The sequence below is a fragment of the Leuciscus leuciscus genome, assembly GCF_965113295.1.
Source record: "Leuciscus leuciscus genome assembly, chromosome: 17".
NCBI lineage: Eukaryota > Metazoa > Chordata > Actinopteri > Cypriniformes > Leuciscidae > Leuciscus > Leuciscus leuciscus.
This window is the reverse complement of record NC_138741.1, coordinates 19,189,161-19,205,960: the sequence shown is the minus strand read 5'-3', so window position 1 is coordinate 19,205,960 and position 16,800 is coordinate 19,189,161. Positions and strand designations below refer to the sequence as shown.

Genomic DNA, 16,800 nt, shown 5'->3' with positions numbered 1-16,800 from the left:
TGTCATTCTGGCATACGATAAAAACTTTATTGTAAGAGTTCTTTTTTGTTTCATTTCATGAACTGTACATCCACATTTCTAAGTGATAAGTAATATGTTTTAGCATGCTTTGAAAAGTATTACTATTAGTCACCCACCTTGCAACCACAAGCACTCGACAGCACAAATGGATCCCTTTATCCTGCACTATTCATAACAGAAAACAGCTTCTAAGTCTTACAAGACGAGACTATGTCAATGCAGATATGTAACAGTGTTTAACTACATGGACACTAAACTGTTCAGCAATTGTGAATGTTTACAGTTTATGAAAGTTTATGAATGGAATTAAATTTTATATACTCACTCTATAAACAGACTTGACTTTATTTCTCTAAAAACAGTGAAGGCCTTCATTGATTGAGCATCTGCCTTTAATTTTTTGCCATTTTTTGTCATTATTTACTATTTTACATATACAGTTTTTAGACTTTTGGACTATGCGTTTATAAAAAAAAAAGTTTGTTTATGCTTCTTTAAACTTAAAAAAAAAGTTTTCCAGTTAATTTGGTATTTGTACTATTTGTAATACTTTTTTATAACTTAGATTTGCTGTCCCTAATATCGCTGTCATTATAAAATCACACCCAAACAAGTTTTTCATTCGTTTTTTTATTTTTTTTTTTTATGATAGAAATGAAAAGGGACATGGAAGAACATCTCTGCTGGAGCGAGTGATAGTATGAAAATCAGAAATGTCATTCATTTAAAAAAAATCTTACATCATGATCAGAGAGTAGATTATTAGTGTAATTTCCAAACTGACTTAATACAGAAATAAATTATTTCTTTTTTCTTTTAAGTGTAAAGTTCATAGACTTTCTAACAAGTCAGTCAAAGGCTTCCACAATTCAAAAGTTCCACACATAGTGAAACATTTGCAGAAGTTTCATTTTTCAAGATTTCAAGAATAGCCAAAAGTGCATCTAACTGAAGATTCACCCATCTATGACCTGTTTTCTCTGTGTACTCAGCAAAGCTCCTATTGACTGCACTGCATGAACAGCCACAGATGTATTACCAAACCTCAAAAGAAGTGTTTGAGAGAGGAAAGCACCTTGTGTGCTTAGCGTAGGCTAATGCATGAAGCTTGACTGTGGCATTGAGCTTGTGCGCATGTTGTGGCAAGAGCAGTACTTTCGCCTTAAGGGATGACTTTGGAGTTGAGTCTTTGACTTTTATTTATTCGAGTTACATCCAAGTCTTAGCGTCTGGGCATCAGGTATGAACTTGCCTTTCTCATTGTATCTCTGTAATGAAATACATTCACCAGAAAGCGGGAAACAAAAGCCCTCCTCGAGCTGTAAACGTGTTAAGGCCTCACCATTAATTAAGGAAGAACCTCATAGTGATGGAAGCAAAAACACAATAATGAAGGTTTCTTCACGCTTCAAACAGGTGTCAAGGTGCAATCTAGAGGAGCACAAAAAGAGCATTTTACTCAGTATGGTCCTAGTTGAGAGGTGCATTTTTTAGTTTATTTGTTGGCTGCTTTCGCTGTGGTACTATGTTGTGCTACGAAATGTGGTAGGGCAACTGTTAGTTTGATTGGTAAAAAACACATTTTTGTCATTGCACATACTACCATCAGCACAGTACTGAATGTTTCAGATACCACTGATCCGGTTGTGACATACTCACATTGTTTAAAGAAACACTGACAATTAAGATGCCACACAAGTTTTTGTTTCTTCTATTTACAAAAAAGTTCTGACCCTCAGACCATAATTTAATACACCATATAGATAACTTTTTTATTATTAAACTTATTCTTAAAAGAAAAACTAAAAATAAACACGTTTTTAAATAAACATTACTATTTCTTGAAATATTTATGTATTTTATGATTTTTACAACTGTTTCTTGAAACACTGATAGAACTTTATTTGGTTGCACTTTATTTTTACAGTATGTGTACTTTCAATGTAATTACAGTGTACTTACTGAGAAAGTACTGAGTAATACAAGGTAACATGGGTTACGATTAGATTTAGGAGTAGGTTCAGGACTAGTACCTAGTTATTACCCAGTTATTGTAATTACTACAAGAAGTATATAGTACATGTGAACAGGACTGTAAAATAATGTGCTTCCCTTTATTTTACAGTCCTGTTCCCTATTACAACTGGGTAATAACTAGAAGCTAACCCTGAACCTAGACCTAAACCTAACCTTAACCCCCGTAGTCACCTATAAAATAAAATCAGGCAATGGCAAAGACAGCCTTCATGCTGAAGGTCCTCTATCTACATTTTACCTGTTATGAGCTCAACAGGCATAACAGGCTCTGGGGAGTTTTATTTTTTATTATATTATTAAGTAAATATGGTTATATTTGATGTCATATTAATGAAATGTCAAATAATTGAAAAGAAAATGCTTGGGATTTTTACATAATTTTCCCGATTTTAATTAGGTTGTTTAGTAGCTACCAATGCCAGAAAAACAAAATGGCTGCTGCATTTAATAGGCCACTTGCATGATCTGCAAAATATGCTTATTTTGTCAACAAATAGAAAAGTAGGCCTAAGTGTCTCCCAGAAACACAAATTTCATATAACCCTCAAGAGGGATAAAGGTAAACACTTTTAGCTTAACACCCTTTAAATACCCTTCTGGGCTATAGCAAAGAATATAGATTATTTAATATTAGAGTAGTAGCAGAAGTGAATAAAAATAGATGTGGTCTGGGGGAGGTGGAGGAATGCCGGAAGAATTGTCATGGAAGTGAGATAAATATTTAAGCAGTTTATTTTAAAGGCCCTATAATTATAGTTACTATCTAAACCAATTTATGACTCACTGTGAAAATAATACAAAGTCTGTAGGACATCCATATACAAATTGAGGGTCTATACAATTTAGGGTAATTCATACATGTCTGACATTCCTGTTGGTTCCGAGTAGTTCCTGTAACATACATGGCCATTGAGTCAGTGTTGTTGGCACTGTGTAGTCTCCTTGTACACTAGGTGTGGCAGAGATTGAGCGTTGTGAACACACTTCAGCGGAATGCCACCTCTCCACATTCTCATGCAGGTATTTGAAACCCAATGCAACTGCACAACTAAGGCCAAAGAGGACCATGAAAAGATCATCGTTTTAACAGATATCCAGCGATCAGGATGCTTATTTTAATTGTATTTCAGAGGAGAATTCTGTTGTTTTAGTATGTTTTATTTATTATTTATTTAAGTAATAAAAATGACCACTATTGTCATTTCTACTACGGTTCAAATGATGTATTATGTTTAGCAATAGCAGCATTATAAATGACATTTTAAATATTTTGGAATAAAATGGATGATTTTGTCTCTCTAATAGCTAGCATTTTTATTAATTTCCTAAATGCACACAATGAAATAATATTTTCAAAATTTTTTGCACAAGTGATACCACACCACAACTGTTGGAAAGACATATACAGACACACACACACACACACACACACACACACACACACACACACACACACACACACACACACACACACACACACACACACACATATATATATATATATATATATTGAACTTTAATTGATTTAAATCTTGACTCAAGACCATTTTAATGTGACCATCATTTAACTAAATTAAAAGGTTAATTTAAAAACATTTAAAAAGTTTCTTATATGCTTGTTAATTATAGGCAATTATAGGATTATAGGCATTCATATAATCCTACAGTTCAAACTACAATCCGGCCTCTATCCAATGCCAGAGGAGAACTGGCCCCCGACTGAGCCTGGGTTCTCCCAAGGTTTTTTTTTTCTCCATTAAGGCACCTGATGGAGTTTTAGGACACCATTAGGTCACTTGATGGAGTTTTTCGGTTCCTTGCCACTGTTGCCTTTGGCTTGCTCAGTTGGGGATATTTTGGGGATATTTAATTTAATTTTATCAATCAATAAATTCCTCTTGAAACAAACTTTGTTGTATTATTTTAATTTAATACTGTGAAGCTGCTTTGATGCAATCTGTATTGTGAAAAGCGCTATACAAATATACTTGACTTGACTTGTTAAGTGACTGAATGTTTTATGCAGTGAGTTTGCGATCTGTACATTAATGGGTTTCCTCTGAAACTAAATTCATGTTTTACTCTTTCTATAAAAGAGTACGTTTCTACACTTATTTCTGATGTGGAAGCTTAGTGTATGAGGCCAGCGTTTGGATGAGGCCAACAAGGGTCCGTTAGTATCAGTATTGTGCCACTTAAACTGGTTTGCTCTTTGTTTGAGGAATGTGAGTGCCAGATAACTATTTGTACTCCAAAGCACCAAGATTCTTCTGATAAGTCTCTAAGATAAGCGTTTCTTAATGAGCGCATGCATTTTTTGTGAAACAGACTTAATAATGTGAAGTGTCCTCTGATGTCCTATCCTAAAGGAGGATTGAGGCGTGAGGCCTAGCATTGCACCGGAGGCACGTGTTCACTTCTACACAACATTCCGGAATCAGCCTAATAATGTTCAACCCACGCACATTACAAATACACTAAATTATTCATTAAGTTGGAATTCAGGTGAAACTCCAATTCCAAAACCGTAACATATTTCACATTGCACATATACACATTGCTGCGTATGATTATAAATATTTCCTTTAATTCACAAGTTCACCCTTACATATAATCGGATATAGAAAAGGTATGCAGGTGTGCTGTTTGAGGGGAGGGCTCCAACCTCGGAATTTGGCCCGAACCCATAATACCCCACCACTCCTGGTTGGGATAGGAAATATTTAAGAGTGAGGAGTTGGGGTGGTGGAAGGTGCTCTATTGGATTGAGATCTGGTGACTGTGGAGCATACGTTGTGTAGTTGTTCTGGTGCGACATCACAAGATCAACAAGGTGCGTGGAAGAAAGGCAAAATAAATATAAATACTAAATAAAACAAAATTCATAATTATAATAAAAAAGTTATTTTATTTAAGATAAAAAAGCATGAACATACACAGTATGTTTGAAAGACTGGCTGTTACTCTTAAGATAAACAATTATTTGATTGATAAGATGACATCATTCTGCGATGATGAGAATCTCTTTATCTGCTTCAGTAGTTTCCTTCAGTCGTTTCCATCACATTCTCCCTGACTGGTGACATCGGCTCTCCTTTCTTGGATGCGCTTAACTTTGGATTGTCCCTTAAATAAACATGCACAGACATTTAATTACATTCACATCAAAGCATGCAGCCACAGACAACTTAATGTGCTATATTCAGTCTGTTCCTATGTAAAGCTAAAGCTATCATGAAACTTTAAAATAAATCACATAAGTCTTAACTACTTTTCAAATGCCAAAAAGTAGGAGAGAGACGCAGCAATCAGATATTTCTCCAGTTTCTCTTCAGCCCTTAAATTGACCATGTTTATTTCATATGTTGATTAGCCCCTCCCCCTTCAAGCCTACCCATTCATCTCAGGTCTCAGCATTACATAATGGGAATATATTTCCTTTCAGAGTGAAAAAACACCACCCTTCTCTAAACTACTACAATGACTCTCACTTTACCCAAACAATCAGTAACACCTCTGTTGTTCACATAGAACTAATGGGAGTGGTGCAGTAACCCAGTTGATGTCTCTTTGTGTTAACATGTTTATTCTGCTGCCTCTGCTGGTCGCAGCTGGTACTAACAGCCATGAATAAACAGTAAAAGGTGAATTGGAAAGTGTGAGGGCTTGTCTTCAGCCATATTGAATCATTTAGTTACATAAACACATACTTACAAACAGGCTAACTTACTTCTTGAAGCTGAAGGCCCCCCAGAGGCCGCTGATGGTGGCCTGCAGGCCTGGACTGTTCTCATTGTTGACAGTATTTTTTTTCCCACTCTGTTTCTTCCTCAGACCGCTGGGCCTGGCGGGAGCGGAGGTCTCAATTTTACCACTTTTACCCTGCCCACTAGGACGTTTCCGGGACAACCCTGAGACCTAGAACAAAGGTGTAGGAAGTCAGACTGAGGGTGGAGGTGGGGAAAATTGCATCAATGTTTAAATTTTTTCCCCCTCCCCTTTACTGTATGCAAGGTGTCAGGAAATGGAAATGCAAACTGTGGTTTTGGGTCATGATTAGACGGACGTGCCTTTGTTCTGTTCAGAGCAGGCTTCAGCTTGTCTGTGGGAGAACTGCTAGCGCTGTTGGAGACATCTGAATCGCTATCCTTTTCCTTCAAGGAGAATAAAAAAGATTTTTATCTGAGTGGTGTTTGCCCGTGGAAAACCTCTATGATGCTGGGGGGTTGTGGGTGGTTGCAAAGGCGTTGCTGATCAACTTTATCATCACACTATATAAACTATATTATTTACACGCTATGGCTGATAATTGAAAAATGGCAGATAATAAAATTCTATACTATTATGTCTAAATATATTAAAAATAATACACAAACTAAAAATCAATAATTTGAATGATATGTGAATTCTAAGTGGATTTATGGCGCTTTTCCACTGCATGGTACGGTACGGTACGGTTCGGTTCGGCACGCTTTGGCGCTTTTCCACTGCATGGTACGGTACGGCTCGGTTCAGTACGGCTCACTTATGACGCATTTCCACTGCATGGTACGGTACGGTACGGCTCGCTTCGGCTCACTTTAAATGGTACCACCTCTGTTGAGGTTCCAAGCGTACCGTACCGATACTAAAATGTGACGTGAAAACACTGCAGATCACTGATAGGTCAGACAGAATCATCACTACCAGCGTCATTGTATTTACAACACGAGACACTAAACCCGCTAGATTTAAATAGCCAGTAGACAACAGGCAACGATGTAGCACCTGTTTTAAAAGTATTTGCTTCAAAAAAAACAAAAAAGGGTATAAACTTAAAAAAAAAAAATGGCTGAATCGTGGTCAGTGGACGAGGTGCAGACGTTCCTCTCGTTGGTTGCTGAGGAGCGGATGGGGAAACCCGGAATGAAAAATTTGCATTTAATATGATGATGTCATGGCAGTAGAGACGGCAACTATAACGATCAGTCCCACCCACTTTGAAGCGGTACTAACTGCAGTGGAAAAGCAACCGAGCTAAAGCGAACCGAACCGTGCCGTACCGAGTTGAGTCGTACCACGTAGTGGAAAAGCGAAGCGAGCCAAACTGTTCCGTGCCGAGTCGAACCGTACCGAGCCATACCATGCAGTGGAAAAGCGCCATTAGGCATCACAACATTATAATGTACAGAATAAAAATGAGTATTCATTATGAGATGTGCTAAAGACACATTTAACAGTGTTATTAAATTAGTTTTTTGAAGATGAACTTTTTAAGTTAGCATCTGATGACAGCAAAGGTAATCTAAAATGTAAACGAACAAATGAGCATGCACAATTAAATATCCAATATCAACTTAAAGAGATCAAGGCCTGCACAATACTAATTGATACACATTTTAGCAAGCACATTAAAGGGATAGTTCACCTAAAATTAAAAATCTGCAATAATTTACATTTACGATATTTCTTATGTGGAATATAAAAGACATTTCAAAGAATGCTGGAAATCAAACAGCTTTAGTTACAGTTGACTTCCATTGTATGGGAAAAACATTTGCCACAGAAGAAAGTCATACACGTTTGAATAAATGATAACAGAATTTACATTTGTGGGTAAAATATATATTTTAAATATATAATTCCAAATATGAATGAATAATAAAAAAAAACAAGGACATTTACTCACCTTATGAGACTTGTCCTCTGTGACTAGGGAGTCCTCCACACCAGCAGAGATGCTGCTGGACTGAGAGAAATATGCACTGTCCTGAGACGGAGGAGACCCAGGAGATTTCTCTGCATCCTCTGTGCCCTCTACAGGAGAGGACGAGAGAGAAAGCCCAGATCCTGCACAGGAGAAGCTGCCCTTCTTTCTGTGGAACTGCTGCAGGGTGGACAACCCTGAAGGTGTGGAGGATGACCGGTGTCTGTCTGTGGTGACGGTGGGTGGATGTGAAGCAGATTTACTGAGTTCTCTGGTGCTTCCTGACCAGCTAAAGGCTCCAAGACCAAAACTAGCAGGCCTGGCAGAGTGAGACGGAGATGCAGGTGGGCTGGACAACTCATCTTTGGCCTGATCTCTCTCTGAGTCAGGGTCCTGACACAATGCTGGTGTGTCTTCTCCAGATTGTGAGGCACACATCTCTAGAGACTCCACAGGCTGAGGTGAATCCTGTTTTGGCGAGTCTTCCTGTGCCTCTGTCTCATTGGATTCACCATGACAGAAGAACCTGATGGAGATGTCAATCATATCATTATTGTCAGCAGAGGTGAAGGAACAACCAACAGGTCTCCCAATACATGTAGTACTACATCATTAATGTCATTGTGCCACGTGACAGTCAGGCCCAATTTAACCCTTGATTGTGTGTGTAATGAGAAAATTAAGGTCTAGCAGTAGTTATTTGTGATAGCAACAATATACATTCCTTTGGTAAGTTTCCCATCATGCTCTTGTACCTGCTGCGCGTGCCCTGCTCTCCAGTGCCCTCTTCTGATCGGTTCCTCCACTGCAACAATGTTGCAAAGCGATTTCGAGGGCGAGACTCTCCAGCAGTGCTGTCACACCCCTTCTCCTTAGAGACACTTGCGTGGGTGGTCAGAGGCTCAGCAGTGGGCGGAATTTCAGGACAGCTTCTCTTTACACCTGCTGAGTACTGCCCTAACAGGTCGTCCACAGATAGACTTGTGTCTTTCCGGAGGGAAAAAAAAAGGACAATTTTATATATAAACATTATTAAATTAATCAGTCCCGTCCTTAAGACTCATATTCATGGCACTGAGGTCTGCTTACCTTCATGGGGTCTTTTCACCTGTGATGCTCTCTGGGGTAATTTTAGACTCTGCACGCTGATGATCCTCTCTTTGCCCCTGGTGGGAGGGGGTCTTTTGGGGGAGGAAGGACTCTGTGGCTGGGAGCCACCTGGTTCATAGTTCTTGCTCCAAATACTCATCTGCAATGAGCCACTTTTGTCACGTCTGTCATTCCAAGTACTACTGCGAGCAGCTTTAGAGGGCTGGAAAGGAGGAGAAGTAAACCTCAGGTATTGTGCTACAGTGTTGTTATTGTTAACAAAAACTACTACAAATTGTTTGAAAAGTGAAATCAGAAATAAAATAAATTAAATTAAAATTAAAAATTTTACATAACTGAAATAAGTTAAAGTACTAAAAATGCTAAAACTACAACAATAAAAGCTAGGTAACACTTTATTTTACAGTGTCTTTGTTACATGTACTTACTGTACTAGAAATAAGTACAATAAGTACATACACACACACACACATGCCCACCCTGAGGAAGAGCATTTTCACATTTGGCTCCAAAACTCTGGAATAGTCTTCCTGATACTGTTCGTTGCTCAGACTCGCTCTCCCAGTTTAAAACTAGATTAAAGTTGCATCTCTTCAGCCAGGCATTCATATAATATTTTTAATCTTACAGTACAAACTACAATCCGGCCTCTAGCTCATAAATGCCAGAGGAGAACTGGCCCCCGACTGAGCCTGGGTTCTCCCAAGGTTTTTTTTCTCCATTAGGTCACCTGATGGAGTTTTAGGACACCATTAGGTCACTTGATGGAGTTTTTCGGTTCCTTGCCACTGTTGCCTTTGGCTTGCTCAGTTGGGGATATTTTGGGGATATTTAATTTAATTTTATCAATCAATAAATTCCACTAGAAACAAACCTTGTTGTATTATTTTAATTTAATACTGTGAAGCTGCTTTGATACAATCTGTATTGTGAAAAGCGCTATACAAATATACTTGACCCTTTCCAAAAAATTAGAATATCATGGAAAAGTTTATTTATTTCCATAATTCCATTCAAAACGTTAAACTTCCATAGATTATAGATTCAGGGCCTACAACTTAAACGATTTCAAGTATTTAGTTGTTTATTTGTACATAATTTGGGCTTCCAGCTCATAAAACCCACGAAAACAGGATTTCAAAAAATTTGAATATTACATGATTCACACAGTAATTACACAGTAATACCATGGTCATTGAACCAGGTTTTGGTTATTTTGGCAGTGTGAGCAGGTGCAAATCCTGCTGGAAAATGAAGGAAGCATGAAGTGCTCTGAAAATGTCCTGGTAGACGGCTGCGTTGACTCTGGATTTAATAAAGCACAGTGGACCAAAGTCCTCTTTTCTGATGAGAGCAAATTTTGCATCTCACTTGGAAACCAAGGTCCCAGAGTCTGGAGGAAGAACGGAGAGGCACACAATCCAAGATGCTTGAAGTCCAGTGTGAAGTTTCCACAGTCTGTGTTGGTTTGGGGAGCCATGTCATCGGCTGGTGTTGGTCCACTGTGCTGTCCACTCAACGCAGCCGTCTACCAGGACATTTTCAGAGCATTTCATGCTTCCTTCAGCAGACAAGCTTTATGGAGATGTTGACTTCATTTTCCAGCAGGATTTGCACCTGCCCACACTGCCAAAAGAACCAAAACCTGGTTCAATGACCATGGTATCACTGTGTGATTTCATGTAATATTCAAATTTTTTGAAATCCTGTTTTCGTGGGTTTTATGAGCTGGAAGCCCAAATTATGTACAAACAAACAACTAAATACTTGAAATCGTTTAAGTTGTGGGCCCTGAATCTATAATCTATGGAAGTTTAACGTTTTGAATGGAATTATGGAAATAAATAAACTTTTCCATGATATTCAAATTTTTTGGAAAGGGTCTGTACATACATACATACATATTTATTTCTTTGTTAAATATGAAATAATTTTGGGGTTTCCTATAGCTTCCTATAGCGCTTTCCTATAGCTCAGTGGTAAGAGCATTGCGTTAACAACGCAAGGTTGTGGGTTCGATCCCAGGGGATAGCACATACCTATGTATAAATGTATAGGATAATGCAATGTAAGTCGCTTTGGATAAAAGCGTCTGCCAAATGCATAAATGTATATGTAAATGTTACAGCGTAATTCACAGTGTTATTTTAGCTTAATATATATTTATGAAGCTAAAATAACACTGTTTAACTATGAAATGAACCAAAAGTTCAAGCAAAAACACATTTAAGATGACCACGTTACCCGAGTGTGAGGTGCATCAGGGTTGAAGTCATCTATCCTTTGCATTGTGTTAATGTCTAGATTCCCAAGAGCCATTTCAAGCCCACTCTCATCTCCTACATTACTGTATTTACTTGGTTAAGTTAGAAACAGAGCTTTGTAACACAAACAAAAACATTTACAAAAGTTTAGAAACAGCTCCAGCATCTGTAATGCAAAAGCAATTAAGTGAAAATGTAATGTTTTTTCAATTTATGACGGCATAAAAGATACGTTCCTGCATAGCTGAGAGAAGCAGGGTCAATGTGATCCGGGTAAGGGTTCAAAGGAACCACCTTCCTCTTCAAGGGGTCAAAGACCAGTTGATACAGAAATGTGTTGTCGGCTTTTGTGAAACCCTCAATGTACTCGTTTGGCACAGAGATGTCCATCTTCAGGTACTGGCCCATCTTTTTTATCACCTGCATGACAGATTTAGTTTGTTTAGTTACATTGAAATCGCTCTCAAATGCTCTCACAATTCTGCATTTGTTTCCATAATTAAAAGGATGTTCAGGTTCTCCACTAAAATTTGTTTTAAAAGCTGGGAAAATAATTAAGTGCATTTGTGTGTGATAGGGATGCACCTATCATGATTTTTTTATTGCCGATTTTTACAAGCAAATTGGCAGATTCCGATGTCGGTTGCCTTTTTTTTTTTCATTAAGCAAATTTATTTGTTGTTTTGCACTTTAACAAGCCAAACTGCGCTTATGAACAGGCATTATACAGAGGTAAGAGGAAAAGTATTCAACGTGTTCTGTCTCTGACCAGTGTTAACATCCTGTTTACAGACTTAATAATATTTCCACACAAATTACGTTTTGGGAAATTATTGCAATGCAGTTTGTGCTCAAGTCCGGAATTGAGATCGGCCAAAATAAAATGAAACACCGCCCAGTTCCGATTTATTATGCCTCACCAGTCATAGTCTGAATATGAAATAAGCTTCAAATTATAAGGTGGTTAATTGAGCATAAACTAAGGATGTCCTGAGCCGATCTCAAAGATTGGTATTGGGGCCGATTAAGCTTTTCTTTTTACTGAATGATATCAGCTATCCTAAGCCTGATCCTTTATTTTACATCAGCTGTCATGCCGATGTAATGCAGTAGGTGGCGGTATTCACTTTCAAGTGGGTTTGCCAACCAGTGACCGCCATTACAAGGAAAAGAAGCTCAAATGTGCCTGTGATGCACAAGAACCAATGAGGTCTGTTCTAGCGCGTCACAAACATTCAAGCTTCCTTGTTTAGCATATTCGATGCACACTTTTGTAAGAAATACAATTTATATCAGTAGTCCCATATGCATAATTGGGACAACAGTCTGTTTACAATATCTACCATTGTAACATGTTTACATATCCCAATATCTTTATACAGTGTGTGGATACTCCCCTGAGAAACTTTCTGCACGGCCCTGTAAACACTGGATTGATTTTAATAACTTTAAATGTACTTGAAGTGTGCACCAAGTACTAGGAAAATACAAGTATCAGATTGGGCCTCGGTATCGGCAGACACTCAATATTCAATGACTTGGATCAGGGGCACAAAAAACCTGATGGGACATCCCAAGCATGAACACAGTGTGTCACTTTGAAATCTTGCCAGAGATAGAGGGACGTGATAAAACATGCCGTTTCAGTAATATGATCAGTAGAGCAGAAATATATGTGCACATATGTAACTATTTGTTGTGGCAGCATATATTAAATGTTTTAAACCTATTTTTTTTTCCTCACCTTCAGAATATCTGGGTTATTTGCCATCCTGAGAAGCTTGCATGCCTTTCCGAGGCCGATGCCGTACAAAGACGGCAGATAGTCGCAGCCAGAGAGGATGCACATGTAACGGAACTTCTCCTCTGTGAAGATGTTGCCAAGCGACTTGCAACGGCCCAGGTGACACTGGTCAATCTCCAATCCATTACCCTGTTTGTCCATCTTTAAAATCACCTGCAGACAATGCATAACAAATAAAACACTGAAAACTAAATTAAGTCACTGTCCCAAATGTCCTCCAGCATGTCAGTCAGCATACCCCAGTGATTCAAAGGTTTATAATTCAAGTTAATTTTTCTAAACCATACCAAATATTTTCGTTGTTGTTTTTTGTTTGTTTTAAGCATAACTAAACAAGTCTCCTTAAATATTTTTAGATGCTTAAAGTATGGTAACCCTTTAAAATAAGGTTTCATTAGTACACAAAATAATTCTAAAGCATTTTATAATCTTAGCTTGTGTTCATTTCATCATTTGCTACTACATTATTAAAATAAATCAAAAGCTGTATTTGTTAACATTAATGGATCTGAGCTCACACAAACTAACAATAAACATTTATTTTTTAATAACTAAAGCTCAACAAATACAATAAATCAAACAAAGATAAATAAATACAGAAACAAATGATTTAATATTATTATAAATTAATTTTATTTAATGCACTAACCAAAATTTTATAATAGGACCTTATTGTAAAGTGTTACCAAAAGTATTATATTTACACATATACACAGTACCGTTTAAATGTTTGAGGTCGTTAAATTTTTTTATGTTTTTGAAAGAAGTCTCAGGAATACAATAATACAGAATTGTAAAATACAGTAAAACAGCAACATTGTGAAATATTATTACTTAAATAACTGTCTTCTATTTTAATATGTTTTAAAATGGAATTTATTCCTGTGATGGCAAAGCTGAATTTACAGTAGCCACTTACTCCAGTCTTCAGTGTCACATGTTATTATTATCTTAAGGCTGAAATACACTACACAACTTTTATGGCTCGTTTCCACCGAGCGGGACAGTACAGTACGATTTGGGACGGTAAACCCTGATCCGTTTCCACCGCCAACAGTACCCTTACTTGCTAGGCGTGGTTTATGCAGGAAAGTAGCGATCAACATCATTGTCACAAGACAAAAAACATTGCGTTGCAATGGTATTGTGTTTCAACTGTATAATAAAAATTGTCATTCCCCTTGTAGTATGTGCAAGTGACTATTCTCTCTAAACCAGTCAACGTTCTGCAGTGAATCTAGCTCCACCCTTTAGGTACCGGATTACTGTGCTAGGTACCCCAACGGTAGGGTCCAAAAAATTAGGGACGGTACGGTTCTGTATTTTGATACGATTCACAACTTCTGACAATCGAAACAGAAATAATTGTGTACCGTGCTCTACTGTACCGTACCGCTCGGTGGAAACGAAAATCTGAACAGTTTTTTAAAACACTAGGCATCATACACTTGCCGACTTTGTAAATGGTTACAGAGAAAAACTAGTCATCATACACTAAACGACAGAGGATCATACACTACCAGACTTTCAAACACTGTTTACATTTAATGTAATCATTAATAATCAATAATTCGCAACTATTGACATTCAGGCTAATTTTCCACTTATCCAGGACAAGTGTCAATTTCAAGCCCTGGATAATGAAAGAAAAATGAATGAATCAAGATTTACCTCAGAATGTGGTCCGCTAACTATCTCAAGACCAAGCTAACAGTATATATGGTTGGTTTAGCTCTGATGCGATTGCCGCCTGTCTCCATTTCTTCTCAAGCTTTGTGACTTCGTGCCTTTGATTTCTATTGGCTAGTCAGTGTATGTGACTGTACTGTAATGTACTGTATTCAGTAGTAATGCGTCATACACATTATGCGTTCTAAAATCAGCTCAAAATATCAAACATGTTTTGATATCCGCCGACTGGATGGAATCATAGTCTGAAGCTAAAAAATCAAGAGTTGATCATACACTACACTATTTTCTATTAATTCTGTCAACTCCGACTGTCCAAAATTTGCAGACTGGCGCAGACTTTAGGCAACTAATGTTGACTTGTTCAGACAGCAAATCGGGGCAAAGCTCTAAGCAAAAGTCGTGTCGTGTATTCCAGCCTTTAGAAAAATGTATCTTGTTGTAAGGACGTTTAGATACTTTGACTGGAAAACAAACAAAAAATTAACTAATTAAGACAAATTAGTTTTTGCTATGCAGACTTGCATGACACCAGCCAGTGGTCACAAGTCATTGCAAGTGTATTCTTTATCCTCAATCAAGAGCCTCTGCACTGATACCTTTTTGCAGCCAAAGGCCAGCAGATCTGAGTCCTCTGTGATCACTGCCTGAGCGATATCAGCTTTGTTCAGGAAAGCTAACTGGGCGTCTGCTTCATATGGAGCAACAACACAGTCCACCCCACGAGTCCTGGCGGCCTGAAAAACAGCAAAAAGATGCAAATGAAAAGATGCCAACAAACAGAACAAGAGAGGAAAATCTTCATTGATCAGTTTCTAACATTGTGTTATTAATTACAACATTCACTATAAAAAATAAATATGTTATTTGACTGATTCCAAAACAAATATTGTTAAAAAATATCAGGTGCAATGGTCTCACCTTAATGACATCATGTGCCATGGATGGGGTGATATTAACACTGCGGGTAAAACATTCTCTGGCTTCTGATAGCTTACCCTCCCGCAGCAGCTGTTTGCCTTTCAGCAGATTTGCCTGTCGACGCCTGTAAGTAAAATATATATGAAGTAATCTTAATTGTCAACTAACTTAAATTAACTTTTCTCCCTGTATTTTGCTGAGTTCTTACTCGCGCCGGGACTTCTCCACATCCTTTTTGGAGGGCAAGTTGCGTCCGTCAAACACCAAGATGGGCTTCACACCAAAAGAAAGCAGCATGTCCACAAATTTCATACAGTAGGATACATACCTGATGGACACACACAGAATGTTAAAATGAAAAATGCACATTTTAATCTGCAAAATTATGTTAGGCATCACCGAACAACTTAATTACTTATATTGCATGCAAATAATTGAAAAAACGCACTGATCTGTAGGTTCCCCTTTAGCAAGTTTCTCTGCACATGAAAAAGCTCCTTTATGCAGCCAGCAGTATGTGTCCACCGCCACTGTCTGTCCCCGATACTTCTTCACACTTATGGGCTCCGAAGCGTCTTTGATGAACTGCAACAGGCCTTGAATTCCCATGTTGTCTGTCTGGAAGGACAGGTGTCTGAAGATGTTGGTTTATCAGAGCACAGTCTGAGCCACTCTATCAGATGGGGAAAAAAAAAAAAAAAAAAAAAAACACTTATCATTGATGTAACGTTATACAGATATGGTCTGAAATAACGTTACATGATCCACTGTAGAACATAAACATCCTTAAAAGTCAACAGAAAACATTCTCCAACCGTCCAACTGCGACGACGATTGAAAAAAGAGATCCATTTACATACAAAAACTTTTAATACATTTAATATGTTCATCTGTCCGAAAGAAACTAACCGCCAAATCCCTCCAAAACAAAACACACTAAAAATTATCGCGAAACTAAACCGATTAAACTCCACGAGGAAGAATCAGGGCGCTGTAGCTAACACCTTAATCATTTATAAATTAAATCATTAAAAGTTTTAGTATTTAAAGTATAATAAACACTTACCGAGAGCTTTTACTCGCGCTTTAGTGTCTGACTGCCGTAACAGCAGAGCTTCGACTTTAGCGGCAAAACGTGACATCACTGCACAGGAGCCCTATTGGTCAGCCTGGTACAGACAGCCAATCATAGACCAGAAATGTGGAAGAGGCGGGACAAGGAATTTCACAACATCGGAACTCTCGAAATTGTCGCGTAAATGTATTTA

At 37.9% G+C, this 16,800-nt stretch overlaps 1 protein-coding gene across 1 annotated transcript; it reads right to left on the bottom strand.

Moving 5' to 3' along the window:
* Positions 1 to 4,946: 4,946 nt before the first annotated feature.
* Positions 4,947 to 16,692, bottom strand: exo1 (exonuclease 1). Its single transcript, XM_082143030.1, has 14 exons — positions 16,599 to 16,692; positions 15,981 to 16,205; positions 15,741 to 15,860; positions 15,533 to 15,656; positions 15,211 to 15,348; positions 12,863 to 13,075; positions 11,351 to 11,538; positions 11,099 to 11,201; positions 8,834 to 9,056; positions 8,500 to 8,731; positions 7,727 to 8,270; positions 6,129 to 6,212; positions 5,789 to 5,976; positions 4,947 to 5,184 (listed from the first exon to the last, which is right to left on the bottom strand). The coding sequence occupies exons 2-14, from the start codon at positions 16,139 to 16,141 to the stop codon at positions 5,094 to 5,096; spliced, it is 2,409 nt and encodes an 802-aa protein (XP_081999156.1). The 5' UTR covers positions 16,142 to 16,205; positions 16,599 to 16,692; the 3' UTR covers positions 4,947 to 5,093.
* Between the last annotated feature and the right edge of the window lie 108 nt (positions 16,693 to 16,800).